At 30.3% G+C, this 18,030-nt stretch overlaps 1 protein-coding gene and 1 long non-coding RNA gene across 2 annotated transcripts; both read right to left on the reverse strand.

Moving 5' to 3' along the window:
- Positions 1-1,477: 1,477 nt before the first annotated feature.
- On the reverse strand, positions 1,478-4,200 carry LOC149497105 (uncharacterized). The gene is made up of 2 exons (XR_016320550.1): positions 3,854-4,200; positions 1,478-1,760 (listed from the first exon to the last, which is right to left on the reverse strand). It is a non-coding gene; the product is annotated as an uncharacterized LOC149497105 (long non-coding RNA).
- A 6,024-nt stretch (positions 4,201-10,224) lies between these two features.
- Positions 10,225-12,850, reverse strand: LOC149497106 (Galactose oxidase/kelch repeat superfamily protein). Its single transcript, XM_089720866.1, has one exon. It carries the CDS (start codon positions 12,245-12,247, stop codon positions 10,928-10,930), a length of 1,320 nt encoding a protein of 439 aa, XP_089576992.1. The 5' UTR covers positions 12,248-12,850; the 3' UTR covers positions 10,225-10,927.
- Between the last annotated feature and the right edge of the window lie 5,180 nt (positions 12,851-18,030).

An 18,030-nucleotide genomic window follows, 5' to 3' on the forward strand; every position in this document is an offset into this window, starting at 1 on the left:
TATTTGAGTTACTCATTAACATACCTTAAGATATTAGAATACTCTCACCAATTATTTCATCTACTCTTCCCCTTTTATACTACTTATCATTGTAATTCATAAGTTATTTACTATCAGCATCTCATCCTACAATTATTATTTATCCTACATACTCTCTTATTAATTATTTCGCCCACTCAGTTTCTTTTGTACTACTAATCATCATTATTCATGATTTATCTAATCACCAACATTTTAACCTAACCTTTATTGCTTGCCTTAAATATTTACCTTTTAACTAGTTCTCATCAATACTAACAAAATTCCTTTAGTCCCAAGGTAATGCTACTTTACCATCCAAATATCACATCAAATTGATCTCATTAACTTCTTAAGAGTCTAATTTACATATGCTAATAACTTCTTTACTCTTTTGTCCAAATTCTCCTAGATTACAATTTCAAACCATAGTGCTAACATTTTAATTAGTCTCATTTAACCAAGTATTAGGTACCATATGTGGAACTATTAACTTAAAATTAGCATCTATCTATTACTTGCTTATATCAAATTTTAATTCAATTTACCTGTCTCACCTATCTAAAACTAAACATATATTACTACTTGTCTTATTCTTCTTTTCAAATCTTCTTTCTAATTTTACTATCCTCATAATCATTTCATTTTATACTCTAATCCAATTGGCCCCGTGATATAAATAGACAACTTTTAAAAAATAATTTCTATATAAATAATCAATTTCAAATTTTTTTATCATAACACAATTTAAATTCAAAATAAAAACAGGGTTTTAAATTTAAATATGAAATATCAAGTAAATAAAACAATAAAGAGAAATTCTAAAGAAGTTCAGTAGCCGAACTGAATACTAAAATACCGATTCCTAATCACCCAAAATTCATCAATCCACTATACAATTAGAAAACCTATTTATTCTCTACACTATCCTGTTCACTGATAGGAATAGAGTTCACATGAAAAGTAGTGTACTGGGTGATCAGGCCAATCCACTACCATCAGGTATTACTCTATTCCCTAGCTTAAGGGTTGATACCAACTCTGGCCCCTATAGGTATTGCAATGGGTTCATCCTACTATCCACTACTTTCACTCTAATTCTCAATTAATTCTTCAATTTTTTTTTTTTTTTTTTTTTTTTTTTTTTTTTACACTATAGGTGTGGGTTTTCCCACCTCATAGGGTCTAGTGCGTCCACCATCCCTAGAGAGGAAAATTACAAAGTTTCCTTCCTTATGTTGGTTACGGCCGATCCCAACATAAAGAAATTTCCTATACTCCGCAGTTGTGTCCTAAAACCCTAACCTAAGCTCTGATACCAACTTTGTCACGACCCGTTTCCGTGGGCCGGACCGGCACTAGGGCCCAGGTAAGCTTAAGGCCCCCGAGGCCCGTAGTAAGCCTGAAACGCTAGAATCTATTATCTCGATAGAAAATTTCAACATTCAGCCCATATGAATATGAAAGATAAACCTCAATATTTTATTAAATCTCGGCCCAAATTTATAAGCTACAACATTCCACAGTTCGGGCCTAATTAACAATGCATCACATTTATAATATGGGTTCACATAATTATCTCATCTATAATAATAAATGATTAAAAGTATACAAATCCTACAACTGCGGAGTCACTAACTGTTAGTATACATAACAAAATAATTATGGAACTAGGAAAAATTCTTTATTGCCCTACGCCGAAGAAACATAGCCTAAATCCGATTAAAGGAAAAACCTACTTCCTGAAAAATCAAACAAGACATGTGAGTTTTCTAAGAAGTAATAATTATTGCACAACACACGCAGTCACACAAATGTGTACACATATTAATCTAGTCATCCGACTAGTTATATGCTCACGCAGCCAGTCACACAAATGGCATATCACCAGCACTCACAATCATAAACATCTTCATATAATCACATCACGTGGAAATTAGTCAGTGGCGCCACCTGAAACCCCAACGAGCCGTCCTCACACATGGCTCGCCCTCTCATACATGTGCACCAGGGAGCCGATCCCCCATACGGCCAACTGGTCTAATCCTCACTGACCAGTCCTCTCATTGTATTTCCATTCTCTCTTTTCTTTTCCATACCAACAGGAGGCAACCCGGTGGTCTCCATCCAATCTAGATCATCAAGTACTCACAACAGGAGGCCACCCTGCGGGCTACAATCAAATCTAGATTATCAGGTGCGCAACAACAAGAAGCCATCCTGTGGTTTTCCACATAATCCATTTCATCAGGTGCACACGGGGGCGCCGATCTCCCATTTTCCCGGCCGACGGTCAAATATCATATAATATTCGGATCCATATCACAGACCGTCCTCACAAACCCACGGTGGTCCACTTCATCCCAATTCCACACAAACAAAGCATAGCATTATCACAACACAATTAATCAAACATTGCAATCAAATGCAGACATATTAATCAATTAAACATCGTAATGCAATGCACAATTAAACATCCAAAATCAATGCAAATAAATAAATAAATAGTATTAACAATAATAAAATAAATAAATAAATATGTAAATAATTAAATGAGTAATAAAGATAATAAATAATCAGAGCACTCTATTTATTATGTACCAAGTTATAGAATTAATCTAAATGAACTTATTTAATCATGTCATTCATTAAAACTAGTCTAGGTTCTATTGAAATTTCTGCAGCACCTCCCCTAAAAATTGGACTATCTACCTGCTCAAATATCACAATATTACTATATATTTATCAAATCAATGCACACAGCCCATCCGCCGGGCAATCCATCAATTTAAAATCCCATCCTCCTTCCAAAATAACAATGTCAACACTCAACCATTAATTTACAACTTACAATAACCTCCAATTATGTTCCAATGATAATACCAATCATTCTTTACTTCATATAATTATAACTAGCTTCTATAGCTAATTGCCAAACATATGAAAGCTTTAATACATATATAATTATAATCGAATAAAACTTGTATCATTAAGTTAATTTCAATTACTTTCATTTGATAGTTTCGTAGTGTCTAACTATTATAGTACTCTTTATCAAACTCTCATTTCTTCATCCTTGCTTAAAGATAACAACCACATATTATACCTTTATTAAATTTTAAATTAGCCACTAAGAACAAATGCTTCAATTAAACTAACATTTAATGGATACATCTATTAAGAAATCCAATTTTACAACTTAAGATATACCAACTAACTAATTCCTAGCAAGAATTAAATCTACTACTATAAAAATTCCATATAAAGCAATAATCTATATAAATGATTGAAAATAACTGCTGCCACTGCCCAAAGTTTCTCAATTCTTATCAAACTTAGTCATTCGAACCTCTACATCCACAACAAGTTATGAAGAGCGCATTTATTCTAACAATATAAACTTGGTTCAAGCAAAAATCCATGATTTCCTCTAACTAGAAGTTGCCAATATATCAAAGAAATCTTAAGTTATTGATAAAATTCATGCATTATATGTTACTTAACCCATTTCCCCTTAAGAACTTAATTTATAACTTCGTTTGCATTATACCACAACAATTATTCAAGCTAAATAGTTAAAATAGCAAGCTGCCATTTCAGGTTTATCAATTCTTTCACCAAAATATGCATTAAACTAAATAACTTATTCACTTGTATAAGGAATTTCAGTTTATAAATCAATTTAAAGAGTAAAATCAAAGCTTCTAATTATTCACACTCAAACAGTAGCAAATTTAGGGATTTATACTCTACCCAACTTGATTCATGCATCAAATTTATACTCTTGTTCAAACAATTCACTAAATGTATCAAAGAAGGTTGAAATCCGACTTACCCAGCTGAAAAACGCACTAAATACTGAAATTTCCCCGTTAAAGTGACCGGAAGCAGCTCCCTTGCTCAAAAACCATTTATATCGATGCTAGCTCGATTGGAAGTGAAGGGAACAATGGCTGAAGGAGTTGCACACCGGCTAAGGGCAATGTCGTCGGAAAAACGAAAGAACAGGGCTGGTTGAGCTACTGTCCCGATGGGAACGCAAAACCGCAGTTCCTTGCGCACTGTGCCAACCGGAACGGGAAGAGAGCGAGGGCTGCTGCAGTGAGGAGGCGACAACGAGGCCGGCGATGGTCTCAGGTGGTCGGAAAAAGAAAAACAAAAAAAAAGAGAGGGGGAGGGCTGTCGCGCGCCTGGCGCTGGCGCAAGGAAGAAGAAGGAAACGAAAAGAAAAAGAAAAGAAAAAGAAAAGAAAGAAAAAAAAAAATCTTGGGGCTTCTAGACCATTCCGGTTCGATTCGAACCGGTTTGGTCTAGTTTAATGATTCGCCTCAATTTTTGCTCGGTTTGCAGTTTTTTTCACTTGGTTTTCAAGCTATTTGTTTGGTTTTCGAAAGATCAATTTGGTTTTAAGGCCTGGTTCGATTTATTTTAATTATTTAGTTTGGTTCCATAATATTTTCTCCATTCACTCAATATAAATAAAATATGAACAATTATGATATTTGATTTTTAGGATAATTAATTTATATATATTCATAACAGATTAAATTGCTTTCATATTATTTCTTGAAAATTTTTAACTGTTCTCAAATCGAAAATTCTGACAATATATTTGGGCTTGGGCCCAACTCACAACACTTTGGACCCAAATTTAAGATTGTTTGGTGTTTAAAGCCCATATAATCAAAAATCGAAATTTTTGATTTAATAAAAATTTAAAAGTTTTGAAAATAAAAATTCGGAGTATTTCAATACTCGAGCTCATTTCTGAGCTCGAGTTCGATTCATTTAAAAATAGCCAAGCTCGAGCTTCACTCGGGTTCGATTTGATAACTATAAACGAGCTGAGTTCGATCTCAAAATCTATTAACCAAAATGACGTCCTTTTAATATAGATTTTAATTGATTTTGTCTTATTTAGCTAACTCATGAGCTCGATTCGATAAAGGTTGCTCGCGAGCTAGTGACCCAAACTCGAGCTCGACTCGTTTATTAAACAAGTTCGATAGCTTGATTCAAGCTTGGCTCGATAAGCTTATTGAATAAGCTCAAACGAGCTTTTATCAAGCCGTGTCTTAAGTAGCTCACGAGCGACTTATCTCGTTTACGGCCTTACTTGCAAAGTCAATATTTTTCTTTTAGAGGAATATGATGTTAAACATAATTAAGTTTTTATATTTTTTAGGGCTATGAAAAGTAAGAAAGTCTCAAATTTAGATTTTTTTAATCAATTTTTTTATAATTTAACAAGAGTTATGAAAAGAAAAGAATTTATCATATCTAGTCAGTGACATAACTCTCGATCACTATTTACTCTCGTTCACAGAAACTGAAAATTTCAAAAAATTAAAAAATTAGGGAAATTAAATAACGACTACAGTTCTCAACAATTAAAGAGAAAATAGGTGACCTATTAGAAAAATTAATTCTGCTAATATGCAATTAGATAGATTGTATCTTTAGATAAACTTTTATTTGTAAAAATTAGATATTCAAAATTTAAACTCTTTATTATTGAAAAGATTTTATATAAATACTATTTTCTGCTCGAGGGTTGAAAGATATATACATAGGACCACATACAACCTGCAAAATATAGTTAGATGGCTTCTTTTTATTTTATTTACCATTCCTTGTTTAATTTTTCTTTTGCCATTTTCAAAAGAAATAAACTTTGTGTCATAGCTATAGTTGGCCAAGTGGCTTTAATCTATGGTGACATATAAATATGGTGAAGATATCCCATATGCCCATATCTTTGTTAAACAACAAGACATATATCCCATAGCCACTACCTTTACCACAAGGTCTAAAAGTTTGTTTTATCATTAAGATAAACACTAAATTAAAAAAAAATAAAAAATAACAAAGATGTGATTAATAATAAGAACAAGCATATATTAATTATTTAATAGAAGCAAAAAGAATGTAACAAAAGAAATGGAATCTCATCTTCCCTTGGATACCCTATAAGGTGTAGGGCATTAGGTACATTTAGTTACCCTTAGACAAGAAAATACACAATTTTGTTTGAAAGCATATATAGAAATCGTTCCATTTTGAAAGACATAGCATTTCTCACCATAAGAGATATCTTTCTCTTTTTAGCAGCTGCTACTATAAACAATGGAGGGCTGTGATGCATAGGATGAAATTGGTTATTGTAACCAAAATTTTCTTGTCATCACATGCTAAGGATATGTCAAATCTTGATTTTAATTTGTTGCTTATTGGCTTGTCCATTTCCATGTGGGATGAATTTAGTTAAATGGAAAAAACTTATATGTAATTATCCTTTATTTTTGGTAAAACCATTGTATCACTATAAAATAAATGCTGAACAGTTATCAATAAAGTGTTGATTGGAGTAATAAGCGATTAAAATTTTCATAAGGGTGAGAAAAGAAGTTCGATTCTCAGAAAATGCATTTTGCGGGGAGGTATGAGTTTCAATTGACCGTATTAATGTAGGATTGATCAAATGATTAATTATTAGTTTCAATTAATTAGGGTTTTAATTAATTTTAAAATTTAGACTGTACTTGTGATATTTTCTACTTTTGCAAATTTGTTAGTCCTAATATTTAGATAGTGTCAATTCACTTAGTATGATGCATAAAAATTAGCTAATAATATAATATCAGAAATAAATATTATCGATCAATGGAGAATTTTCTCTATTTATAGGGATCAAACGCCAGCTCAACCTCTTATTTAGAGGACTTGAATATTTTCCATTCAGATTTTATTGATATTAAGGTGTATCATTTTTGTTAATTAAAGCATGAAGAATATATATGTTAGAAATTTTATATAAGTACTTTAGGGAATGGTTGAATTGAGAGTGAGAAAAGATGGTAAATGACAAGATATGCATAGTTCCCAAAAAGAGGCATGCATGAGCATAAAATTAAGAGCTTGAGGAACATGGTCCAAGTGATTAGTGCATAGATTTTCTAAATCACATCATCTTTTAACAATCTTAATTTGAGATTAATTAATAAATTAGAGATTAATTAATTATTAGTAATGCTGAAAGTTTAGAGCACGAGGCCATGTCTACCAACTTGCACCCTTGTGATTTCCCCTTGAGAAGAGTGTTATTTGCTTTCAAGTCGGTTCTTTTGGTCACACAAAATATATTAACCCATAAAATGAATATTACTAATTAATTAATTAATACTAGTATTCTCAGGAGGAGGAAAAAGCTGTTGTTTCAGAAATTCGTTTTGATCAAAATCTCTGTGTATGGAAATCTCTTTGAACCTTCATGAGAAGGTTAATATATAAATTATACATGTGTTTGTGTTTTTTTTTTAGTGTCCATTTATTTGCAACAAAGAAAGAGGCAGTAGAAACAAAGTACTGTTTTCTCAATGGTTTTTCTGAATTTTATTTTTTTGTCAAGATATCTTTTTTTTTTAATTTGGAAAAATATACCAAAAAAACCCCTTAACTTGCATTTCGTGCTTTGTTATTAATTAAGGCCTCCAAGTGAGTCCTCATAAACTTTTACAAGCTATTGCATGATAATTATAAAAAAAAATTAAATATTTAATTGTTCAAATAAAGACTAGATGGATGGTCATAAATTTCTGATTTGTTTGGAAGTTTTATAGCTATCAACACATTTAATATTTGATCTTAAAAATATCGTTTGTTGAACTCGAACATGCTTTATTATATTAATAATATATTTTTTATTTTTACCCCTTTATATGACTAATAATGATTAAATAATTTTATTCAAATAATAAATTAAAAATAATATAATCAATTCCATTAAATAATTTATTATAATTTAAATAAATTAAATAATTTTTTTAAAAAACGAGAAAATTTTGAAAACGGAAGACAGTGTATACAATAAAGTTGATAGCGGAAAGCAAGCACACGTTGTTTTTGTTGATTGATGTTGTTTTCTTGCACTTTTTCTAAATTGACAGTATCGTTTATAAACCGGATTTGGACACATGTACTCATTGTATGGCTCCATTTACCAAATCATGTCTTAAATCTTTAATTAAGGTACCTAATTGCTAGTATCAATGAGATTAGGCCAAAATGTAAATCATGGGTGTTCGGAAATGAAGCTTTTAGGGTTGGAGATTGTAAATTAAGTTCATGTTCATGTGGGTTGGCTAAATTGTATATGCTTGAAATTATATACTCCATCCGTCATATTTTATTTGTTTATTATTTTTTTTAAATGTGTCAAAATATTTGTAAGGTTTCTAAATTTAAATATATAAATAATTATTTTTCCTATAATAACCTTTATAATTGTTCATTGAATGAAAGAATTTTAATATCTTAATGAGTTATTAAGGGTAAAAAAGGACAAAATAACTTTTGTTGACTAAATTCTTAATTATACGTGTTTTGTCAAACTATGCAAAGAAAATAGAACGATGGAATATACAGTTTTTGAGTTTGCCTCATGTTAATTTTTCAATTTTCTAAAAAGCTCTAATTAAGAAACCAAGGTTTGTTTACCTTTAATTTGAGGGCATCTTCACATAATTTATTTTTCCATAAATAAGAAATTTTTAAATAAAATAAACTTCCTAAACCATGATCTTATCTATGTAGTTTTGAGAAGTTTTCTATTTTGATTGAATTAAATAAAATATTAAATTGATTTTATCTGAGCTTCAATTGAACTAATTTGAAATATTAAATTAAACCATAGATTTAAATCTTTTTTTATTTTAAATTTAATAGAAATTGAAGGCAATTATTAGTCCTTGCCGCTTATTAAAATAATTATTAATAATTCCCACATATTAAAACACATATAATATTATAGTTTAATTTGATTTGGTTCGGTTGAAGCTGAGTTCCTCAAATTCTGATTTATACTTTAACGACATGTCATTCTTGGAAATGACATTGCACAAAAAAGGACCCTGTAGTGAACGCTCACAAATACAACGTAACACGGTCCTGAATACATCCAAAAGCATACGTCGTTTCTTAAATTCACCAAACACGCCTATTTAGAAAAAGGATCTGTACTCGAACGACAGCGTATTCGGTTTAGGAAATGGTCGAATGGTTGCGCGTGTCCAACTACCAGTCGCTCGTCTAAATTCTAAAAGGGTAAACATAAAGAGCAAATCGTGAAAATTAGCTAGAAAAAATCTGCAAAAAAGAAAAAAAAAATGATAGTTAATGTGCAATTTTAAATGTCTTGTAACAAAAGTGGATACATTTTTATTTATATATGTTAATATGCAATTAAATTAGTAATTCTCACTTGTTAATTATTTAAGTTGATTTTTATGTTACCGTTTTTAAAAAATCATACATTATAATCTTCTCACTAATGTAGGGTGCAAGAAATTTTGAGTTCAAATCATTTTGATCACATAAGAGTTTTTGTCAATTATCCCATGATGTTATCTCGACTCATTAAACTTTTCAAATAGATTTAAAACTGTTTAGCACGACAGAAATATACATTTGTTTAGAGTTAATGTGTGGTGAATTAAAAATAAAAAATGATAGGGGATACAAAATTAAAAATGAGTAAACTCATAAATGAATGAGAGAGATTTTAAGGCTATGATTGTAATTTTTTCCCTATTTTAATGCATAAAATTTGTACTTTTGATTTCTAATAAATGATACAACTTGCCTATTTTAGCATCACAAAGCTTATCTGTTTAGCCACTCTTTTCTATTATAAAAAGACATTATAAAAAGGCATATTAAATAAAAGTATATTTAAAGAAATAAATTAATTATATTTTTAATAAAGCAAATAACAAATGCAAAAGAAAAATAAATATGAATTTAAATCATTTTGATCACGTAATAACTGGTTGTCATGTATATGTATTTACCACTAAGCTTAGATCGTATATGCATTTACTACTAAACTTAGATCTTAAGCCTTGATGTGCGTGATAATAACTTATTAAGATATCAAATTACTTTCTAATAATTGAAAAACAAAATTCAAAAACAAGAAACAACAATTACACCAATCAAACTAGCCCATGATAATAAATAGAAAAACCACAACACTACTATCACAACACATTAAATTTGCGCCTTGTCTGGTTCAAAAATAGTCTATTTTTCCGAAAAGTCTGAACTATGATTTGAATCTATTTAGTACACAAATATACTTTCTAGAAGAATTACTCTCAAATTACAAAAGACAATAATATTCATAATATAAGTTTAAGTGTGTTTAGATAATAAAAAAAAAATAGTAAATTTATTATACTTAACTAGGAAATACAACTTCCATAGTCATCCTAAGGAAATTCTTTCCCTTACACTATGGTCTACCTCCCGGAAAATATAATTAAAAGTGCAAACCAAACACAAGCATTTTATACACTTTTCTGAAAAGTTGCACTTCTAGAAAAGTTGCACTTTTCTAATCTACTTACCTGATCCAAACATCTGATATATAAATTCAAGTTACACAATTTTCATTTAATACACAATTTTCAAAAAATGTACAAAAGCATGAAAGGGGCAAGAATCTTCTTACAATTTCCCCCCAACACATCATTATCTATATAGCACATTCTTTTAACAAGCCCCTTCCCCGTTAAGTGATTAGAAAGTAACTGTGGTCAGACCTTGTACACTGCCAAGCCTGTTAACACGTCATGCATGCTAATGCAGGATAGAGCATTGGCACTAGATGGTGATATCATTGACAACATATTACAACAATTCTTGCTGACCTATTCTGCTTCCTAGAGTTGCAACAATAAGGTCAATATAGAGTGCAAAACTGAAGGAACTCGAATCATTAGTCAATCAACCAAAGAGAAGAACCTTTAAAGCGCAGAAGCGAGAAGAGGGATGGAAATGCTATTAAGATGTTGTCTCAATCCCCTCATGATCTTCTGAACATGGAAGCCGTAAAAGCAAAATTGTGAACTCAGTATATAGAAGCATCAAATCTTGGCTCATAGAAACACACCTGACTGTTGTATGACTGAAGAGCACACCCAGCAATCCAAGACCAAACCTTCTTATCTACATCATATAGAAGGCCCTTTCCTTGGTTCCAAGATGTGAAACAAATCAAATTATCTTGTCCAAAGCACTCAAATCTCTCAGCTGATAATCTCAACAGAGCTCGAAAATACTTTGGTGGCATTCTGCTAATCTCGACCCACATAACCTTGGTATGATCCAATTCCCAAATTCTCATGCTCTGAAGTGTACTATAAAGGCCAATTCTTCCAACTAGAAACAAACGTTTTTGAGTGCCAGCCACCAAATACCCATCCAACAAAGACCGTGGGAACTTGGCTGGAATGTGTTCCCAGTAACCTGTGTCAAGTCGATACATCATCAAACCAAGCGGTGAAATAGTTTCTAGATACAATCTGGAGTCACAATATGCCATCTTTGAAGAGCAAAGATTGACTGCAGGCATTATTTGGTGGAGAGACCATCTGTCGAGCTTTGAATCATAAACTTCAGTGGGCAAAGACTTATCGCCATAAATATCACTGGTGGCTATCACTTTAAATGAACGATCCATTCTATCAACAACCAATATCAACTGCCGTTGTTGATTGTAATGCATGCTTGGTAATGTTCTCCAAGTTTGAGTGAGAGGATTACAAACTAAAGTCTTGAAAGTTAGCCCATCATGTCCAGAAAAGCAAACAAGGCCTCCTGAAGAACCAACCAACCAAAACGTCCATTGTGGCAGAAATGTAAAAGGAATTCTGTACCATGTTTTCAATGGCAAGCTGAAAACTGAGCATTGTGGTGTTTGTGAGTTCTTCCAAAATGTCAAAAGGCAAGGTCCATGAGATGGCACTTGCGAATGAAATTTAAGAAAACTACTGTCCTGAAGAATAGAATTCCACCTTTTACAAACCGAACGCAGTCGAAATATCATGAAGGGAGGAACTCTAGCCAAAATCTCATTCAATAGATCTTCAGGTAACAGTGCCCATATATTATCCTCCATTTGAACATCAGGGTAAACAGCTTTACCAAATGTAGCTGCTGTTTCCTCATCTAAACCCCGTGGTTTAGTCTTAATCGCCTTCTGCCTAGAAGGACTAGTATTCCTAGATCCCACACGACCTAAAGGACTTGTATTCCTAGACCCATCAATCCTAATAGGCGACACTTGCCTAGGACAAACATCATAACCACCACGTACACTCCCCCATTTTGACAACACGGGAATAGATGCAATAGACCCAGATTCAGATGATTCAGCAACACCAGCCATATCACTGAATCCTCAAAACCCCAATTGAACCAAACAATAATCAATTCATACAAACCCTAACTGCCTTGCAATAAGCCTCATCTAAATTCCAAATGCAAGCTCTACTTAATGGAATGAACAGCAAAATGTCAAATCTTTAAAGCCCATAAGACCGTCTCAGCCATAAAGTAAGAAAACCCATTAATCCAAACACCATAACTGAAACAAAATCCACTTTAACTAAGATTACATTTTCAGATTAAAAACCCCCAATATGCAGTCAGATCCAAAATTGAAAATTTTACAACCGAAAAGTTGATTCGAACACATAAAAGAATACGTAAAAACATTGAACAGAGATCAATTGAGAAGATACAGATGGAAGTTTTGTGACAAAAATTGGTTACCTTTTAGGTTCAAGGATTATCAATTTTGCTTGGCGAGGAACAAGACCTTGTCAGAGCTTAAAGAAGTAAGAAATAAAATAAAAATGAAATTCTGGCATAGAGATGAGAAAATGAACCTAACCTCAAAGGCTCTCTCTCAGGTTTGCGTCTGATTTATTTTGTCACTATTTGAGCAATATAATAAAAATAAAAGACAGGGTTTTATCATTTATGGATGTAATCTGGTATAGCTGTATCTAATTAGTTTTCTGCATCTGTCTTGACTGCCTGGCACATCAGATTGGTGCACTCCATCATTGAATAGTCCATAATGTGGTTTGATGAATGGGTGATTAGGATTTATTGACTTAGGGTTAGTTGGCAAATTTTTTTAGAAAAGATAGTCTTCAAATACATTTTTTTACATGTTTTTCCAAATTATTAATTTTAGTTCATATGCTATTATTACTTAAAGTGTAAATTTTTTAAGAGATTAAGGCTTTATTCGATAAAAAGATGAAGGAAAAATACTGAAAGAAGAAAAATAAAAATTACCGAGAGAAATGATAAGAACTATTAATCATTTTTTCTATATTTTTTTTCAGCACTTGTGTTTTGATATAATGAAAAGAAAATGAATTTTTTTTTTTTAATTTGGAAATGACAAAATTTTAGAGGAAATCAAATATTATTATTGAAAATTGATAATTATGTCTCATTTAAATAGTGGAATTTAAAAAAAAAAAGGTTAAAGTTTGCTAATTAATTAGGGATATTTGGACATGTAATAAAACTAAGTAAAATTTTCACTCTTCTTTATTATTTCTCTTTAAGTTAGAAGATTCAAAATATGTGAATTCAATTGGAAAATAAATAAAAATATTACTTTCTTCGTTATTTTCCTCATCCTTCCCAAATGTGGTAAAATACATCTTTCTATATATTTTCTATAGTTATTTTTATTTTTTCAAAAGACACTCTTATTTTAAAACAAAAGGTTGAATTTTCATAATGCAATACTTTAAAAATTAAATAAATAAATTTAAAAGACTTTATTGTAATATGATTTAAAATATTAAGAACTAAATGTAGAAAACTTTTAAAATTTTAATAATTAATAACTACTTAAAATAAAAAATTATAAATAAATCTCAAGACAAATTATTAATTTTAAAATAATAAGAAACAAAGTTTACATTATTAATTTATCAATAATATTTGTGTATAGGATTGGTATTGACAGTGTTATTAGTATTGGGCTCCACTAAATAGTGGTTAATGTCATAATAGGGCTCCACTAATGTTTGAATTGGTTGGTGAAGCTTATAAATAAAGGATAGAGATATCAGATATAGCTGTTTCTTTGCAGATTTATAAAGCCTGAGATATATATATTGGGAGGGTCTACCAAAGAAAGATGCACCTTTAAGTTCAAGTCTAACTTCTAAATTCAACTTTCAACCTACCTTTGATTGAATAGGTAGGTAATAGGAAAGTAATGAAAACCAACAAAAGAAATTGTTGTAGGGTACCCTATAAGTGTCCGATATCGAATTTGGCTTGTTAAGATATATTTGAGTTCAGACTTATTCGAATTAAAAACTTATTCAAATAAAGAAAGATGAGAAAATAAATGTTCAAAAGAAAAATTATTTTTACTTGTATTATTTGTTCTATAAATAAGCAAATCTAAGCATCATCATGTTGAAAATATTTGAATTTATCATTTCTCAATTCAAGTAATAAAGGGAATTGAAATAAAATCAAAATCTTACCATCAAAGCTAATAAACTATCATAATATTGATGTTTACATTCATTTTCAAAATAAATTCAAGTTTAATAGTCAAAAGCATATGAAAGTTTTTACATCTTTCTGAAATGTTTTCATAACATAGATTAGGTTAATAGATAGAAAAAACATGTAATAGATTTATTTAATTTTTTCTAATATTGAGAAAAGAAATTCAAACTTTGATTTATACCGAAATTGAAAGACACATTACCATTAGATTGAATATATAAAATGTGTAATAAATATTATATTTTCATATTTGTATAATATCAACTAAGAGTTGATAATGATAGTAGTTGAGATTTTATAATAAAATGATTTTTAATTTTAAAGAGTTAATAATTATTTACTAGATATGATAGAAGTTTGCCTCGCAGAAGATATGATGCACCTCAAAAATCCAGTTGTCCTGAAATGGGTTTATAATGACTTAAAACCAGTTGAAGAATGGCGCTTGAAGATTGAGCTTTGCCTTGAATAAGATCGACTACAACTTCATTGTCACACTCCACAATAAGGTTGACAATGCACAAATTGATCGTATTTTAATATAAAGATCATCATGAAATTTGCTTAGATATAATCCAACTAAAAATCATTTGATTTTACTTCCCATTACAAGCATAAAATAACCCACGATGGGTCGAATATATAGTCCATAGATAGGATACTATTGATTTTAAAGATGGATCGAGTTCATGGACTTGAATTTATCAGGAGTGGCTCATGATAGGTGAATTAATGGGGTCTGTTAGTGCGAAAAGAAGGGGATGAGGATAGGGTTGAGCATTTGATCGAGCCGGCTAGTTTTGTGTTGATTCATTGGCCGAACTAATCAAATCGAAGTGGACATGCATAAAATCGAAGTGAACCGACTAATATTATCGATCGATTAAACTAATCGACTAATTGGAAGATTGATAAATAGGAACCGAGACAACTGAAAATAAATAATTGATAAATCCAACCCATGATACCCGACCAAGTCAAACCATCCTTTGACATCCCGACCCAACTAAGCAGTCCGAAAAGGACGAGTAGAGCAAAGTTCCTAATAGGTTTTTAGGATGACGAAACTAATTAGGGCAGTGGAATGCAGGTCATAAGAATGGATCAAATCATACGATAAAATGGATAAATTAATCATCAGATGCGGGCCTAAAGAGTTGAAAGACCTCTAGAATTAAGTGTGCTCGCTTAAGAGAAATCATAGGATGAGTGATCTCCTAAAAAGTTTCTCATTTAACCTGCGGGATAAAACCGTGCGATGGTTAGAGTTAAGGCTTGACACATCCAACTAACCCATAATACTCAGATTCAAAGTGAGAGAATCATTGAGATTGTGGAGATGATTTTGTGGATATTTAGTTTACCCTAAACCCTAAAATAAATGAAAAATAAAAAAGAGGGCGTGTTACTATGTTAGTTGATAGTTGGATTCCCCAGTTTCAATGGTTAATTTTTCAAATTCCAACTTAACAATCAAAGGTCAGGTTTTATTCTTTTCAGAAATTGACCGCCTGAACTGATGCAGATGACCATTTGACCTAAACACCATCGATTCAGTTAGTTGGATTTTTTGCTCTCCTCTACATATAGAAAGGGAAAATAAATTAAGTGAGAAGGACGTGAAAGAAATGAAAGAAATTAGAGGGTTGAAAAAGAAAGGGATGTAGACATAAAAGAAAATGAGATGAGAAATAAAATAAATTACTTAACATATTCGAATTAGTTATATTGATTTGTGTGTTATTTTACAATAGTACCACTTTTATTTATCGGAGTCCAGGGAGTGTACTCCAAGAAAATAAATATTTTGAAATATTTACAATATTATATCGGACTATACGAAAACATAGCATACCTAAATATATACAATAGTTACAAATGTGGGTTTCAGGCTCAGGTAACTCTTGGCATGTTTTTAATATTCCAATGTGTTTTTCTTTAATTATGGAATTCTTGTTTAGGCAAGCGTTAACAGTTACTAAAATTGTAGATCAACTAAGTGGTTGGTGAATTATTTGAAATTCAAATCTAACAAATTCATTTGAACTTGCTGTTTAACGAGTTGATTTATCAAATTCTTTTAATAAATGAGCTTAGATGGAATTTGAATTTAATTCTGTAAACGGGTCTTTTTAAAAAAAATGATAAATTATAAGTGAATCTATTACAATTATATTATATGTCGGTAATTATGAAATGAAAACAATTACTATTTCTTATTATATATTCAAATATAAGATAAACCCCTAAAATATTTTTTTAATTATTTTGAAAATTAATTAATATAAAGTAGTAAAGTTCTACAATTCAAGTGACATTTCCTAGGCATTTTTTCCATAAAGAATATTAAGAAAATGTATTTTAAAATAATGAATTGAAACCTCATAGTTGGTGGAATGTTAGGCACCAAAGCGCAAAGATGGCCCCATCAAAGCTAACGACCTTGAAAAGAAACATGACCATCAATTTTTTTTTTGTAATCTGGACCCACTTAGCTCTCCAGATTATCATAAATGATAGTATTAATTTTAAATTTCAAAAATGATTTTTAAAAATATTAGAAATAATGCGTTAAATATTTAAGTCGGACCATATTTTAAAAATTTTTTATGAGTTTAGATTTATAAAAAAAGAATAAGTCCACGTCACTGATTTAAATTTAAACTTATCTATAAAAATGAGAAGTTTTAAGGTGAAAAATTAAATAGATAGTAAAAAACATTATACTAAGTTAAATTAATTACTTGATTGGATTTGAATTTGTTGGTCGATTTTGACTTTTTAACATGAGAATTCAATTTTTTTTAGGAAAGATAATTTTATTTATTTATTTATGTTATGACAATCTAGGCGAATTTGACATCAGTTAAGTACAAAGTAGAAGTAATGTCTGTAAGAAAGGCAAATCTTAAACTAGATGTTATATATATTATTATCCTAGAAAAATCAATCGATTTTCTATTGCACCCAACCTAATAGAGATACTAGGTAAAAATAGATACAATTAATGTCAAAATATACTAAGAATTAATGTCAAATATAAAAGTTTGGTATTTGGCATTAGATATTACAATTTGATTTCAAAATTCGAGTACGATAAACATGTTAGAGCTTGATTTATAATTTATCTAACAAATTGGTCGTTATTTCGTGCTTTGCGTGCGGGTGTTTATATAATTTTTAACTAAAAGTATTATTGAAATATGCTATTATTTTTTAAAAAATAAATTATTTGTGGATAAAAATAATTGAAAATATTTTAAATAAAATTTTATAATAATAATATTTAATATTTATTTATATAAGAATTCAAAAATTAAAATTTTAGAGCTTAGAGCTGCATTGAAATTACAAAATCAACCCAATTATAGTAACATTATCATTTTTTAGCTTAATTTCCTATAAAATATGTAAAAATAAAGAAAATTTCTCGAATATTTATTATTAAATCATAAAATTTCTACAACAAAAAACTAAAACTAAAATACCTAACTTTATTTGACTGAAAGGCTCTTCAACCTTAATTTGCTCTATACCAAATCATCAAATGTCATTATAAGATCCCTCTTCATAGGATAAGAATTGATTTCGAGATTTGATCCTTACATGACTTTC

The sequence above is a fragment of the Jatropha curcas genome, chromosome 4 (genome assembly GCF_041381405.1).
Source record: "Jatropha curcas cultivar XTBG-Jc1 chromosome 4, XTBG_Jcur_1.0, whole genome shotgun sequence".
NCBI classification, from domain to species: Eukaryota; Viridiplantae; Streptophyta; class Magnoliopsida; order Malpighiales; family Euphorbiaceae; genus Jatropha; species Jatropha curcas.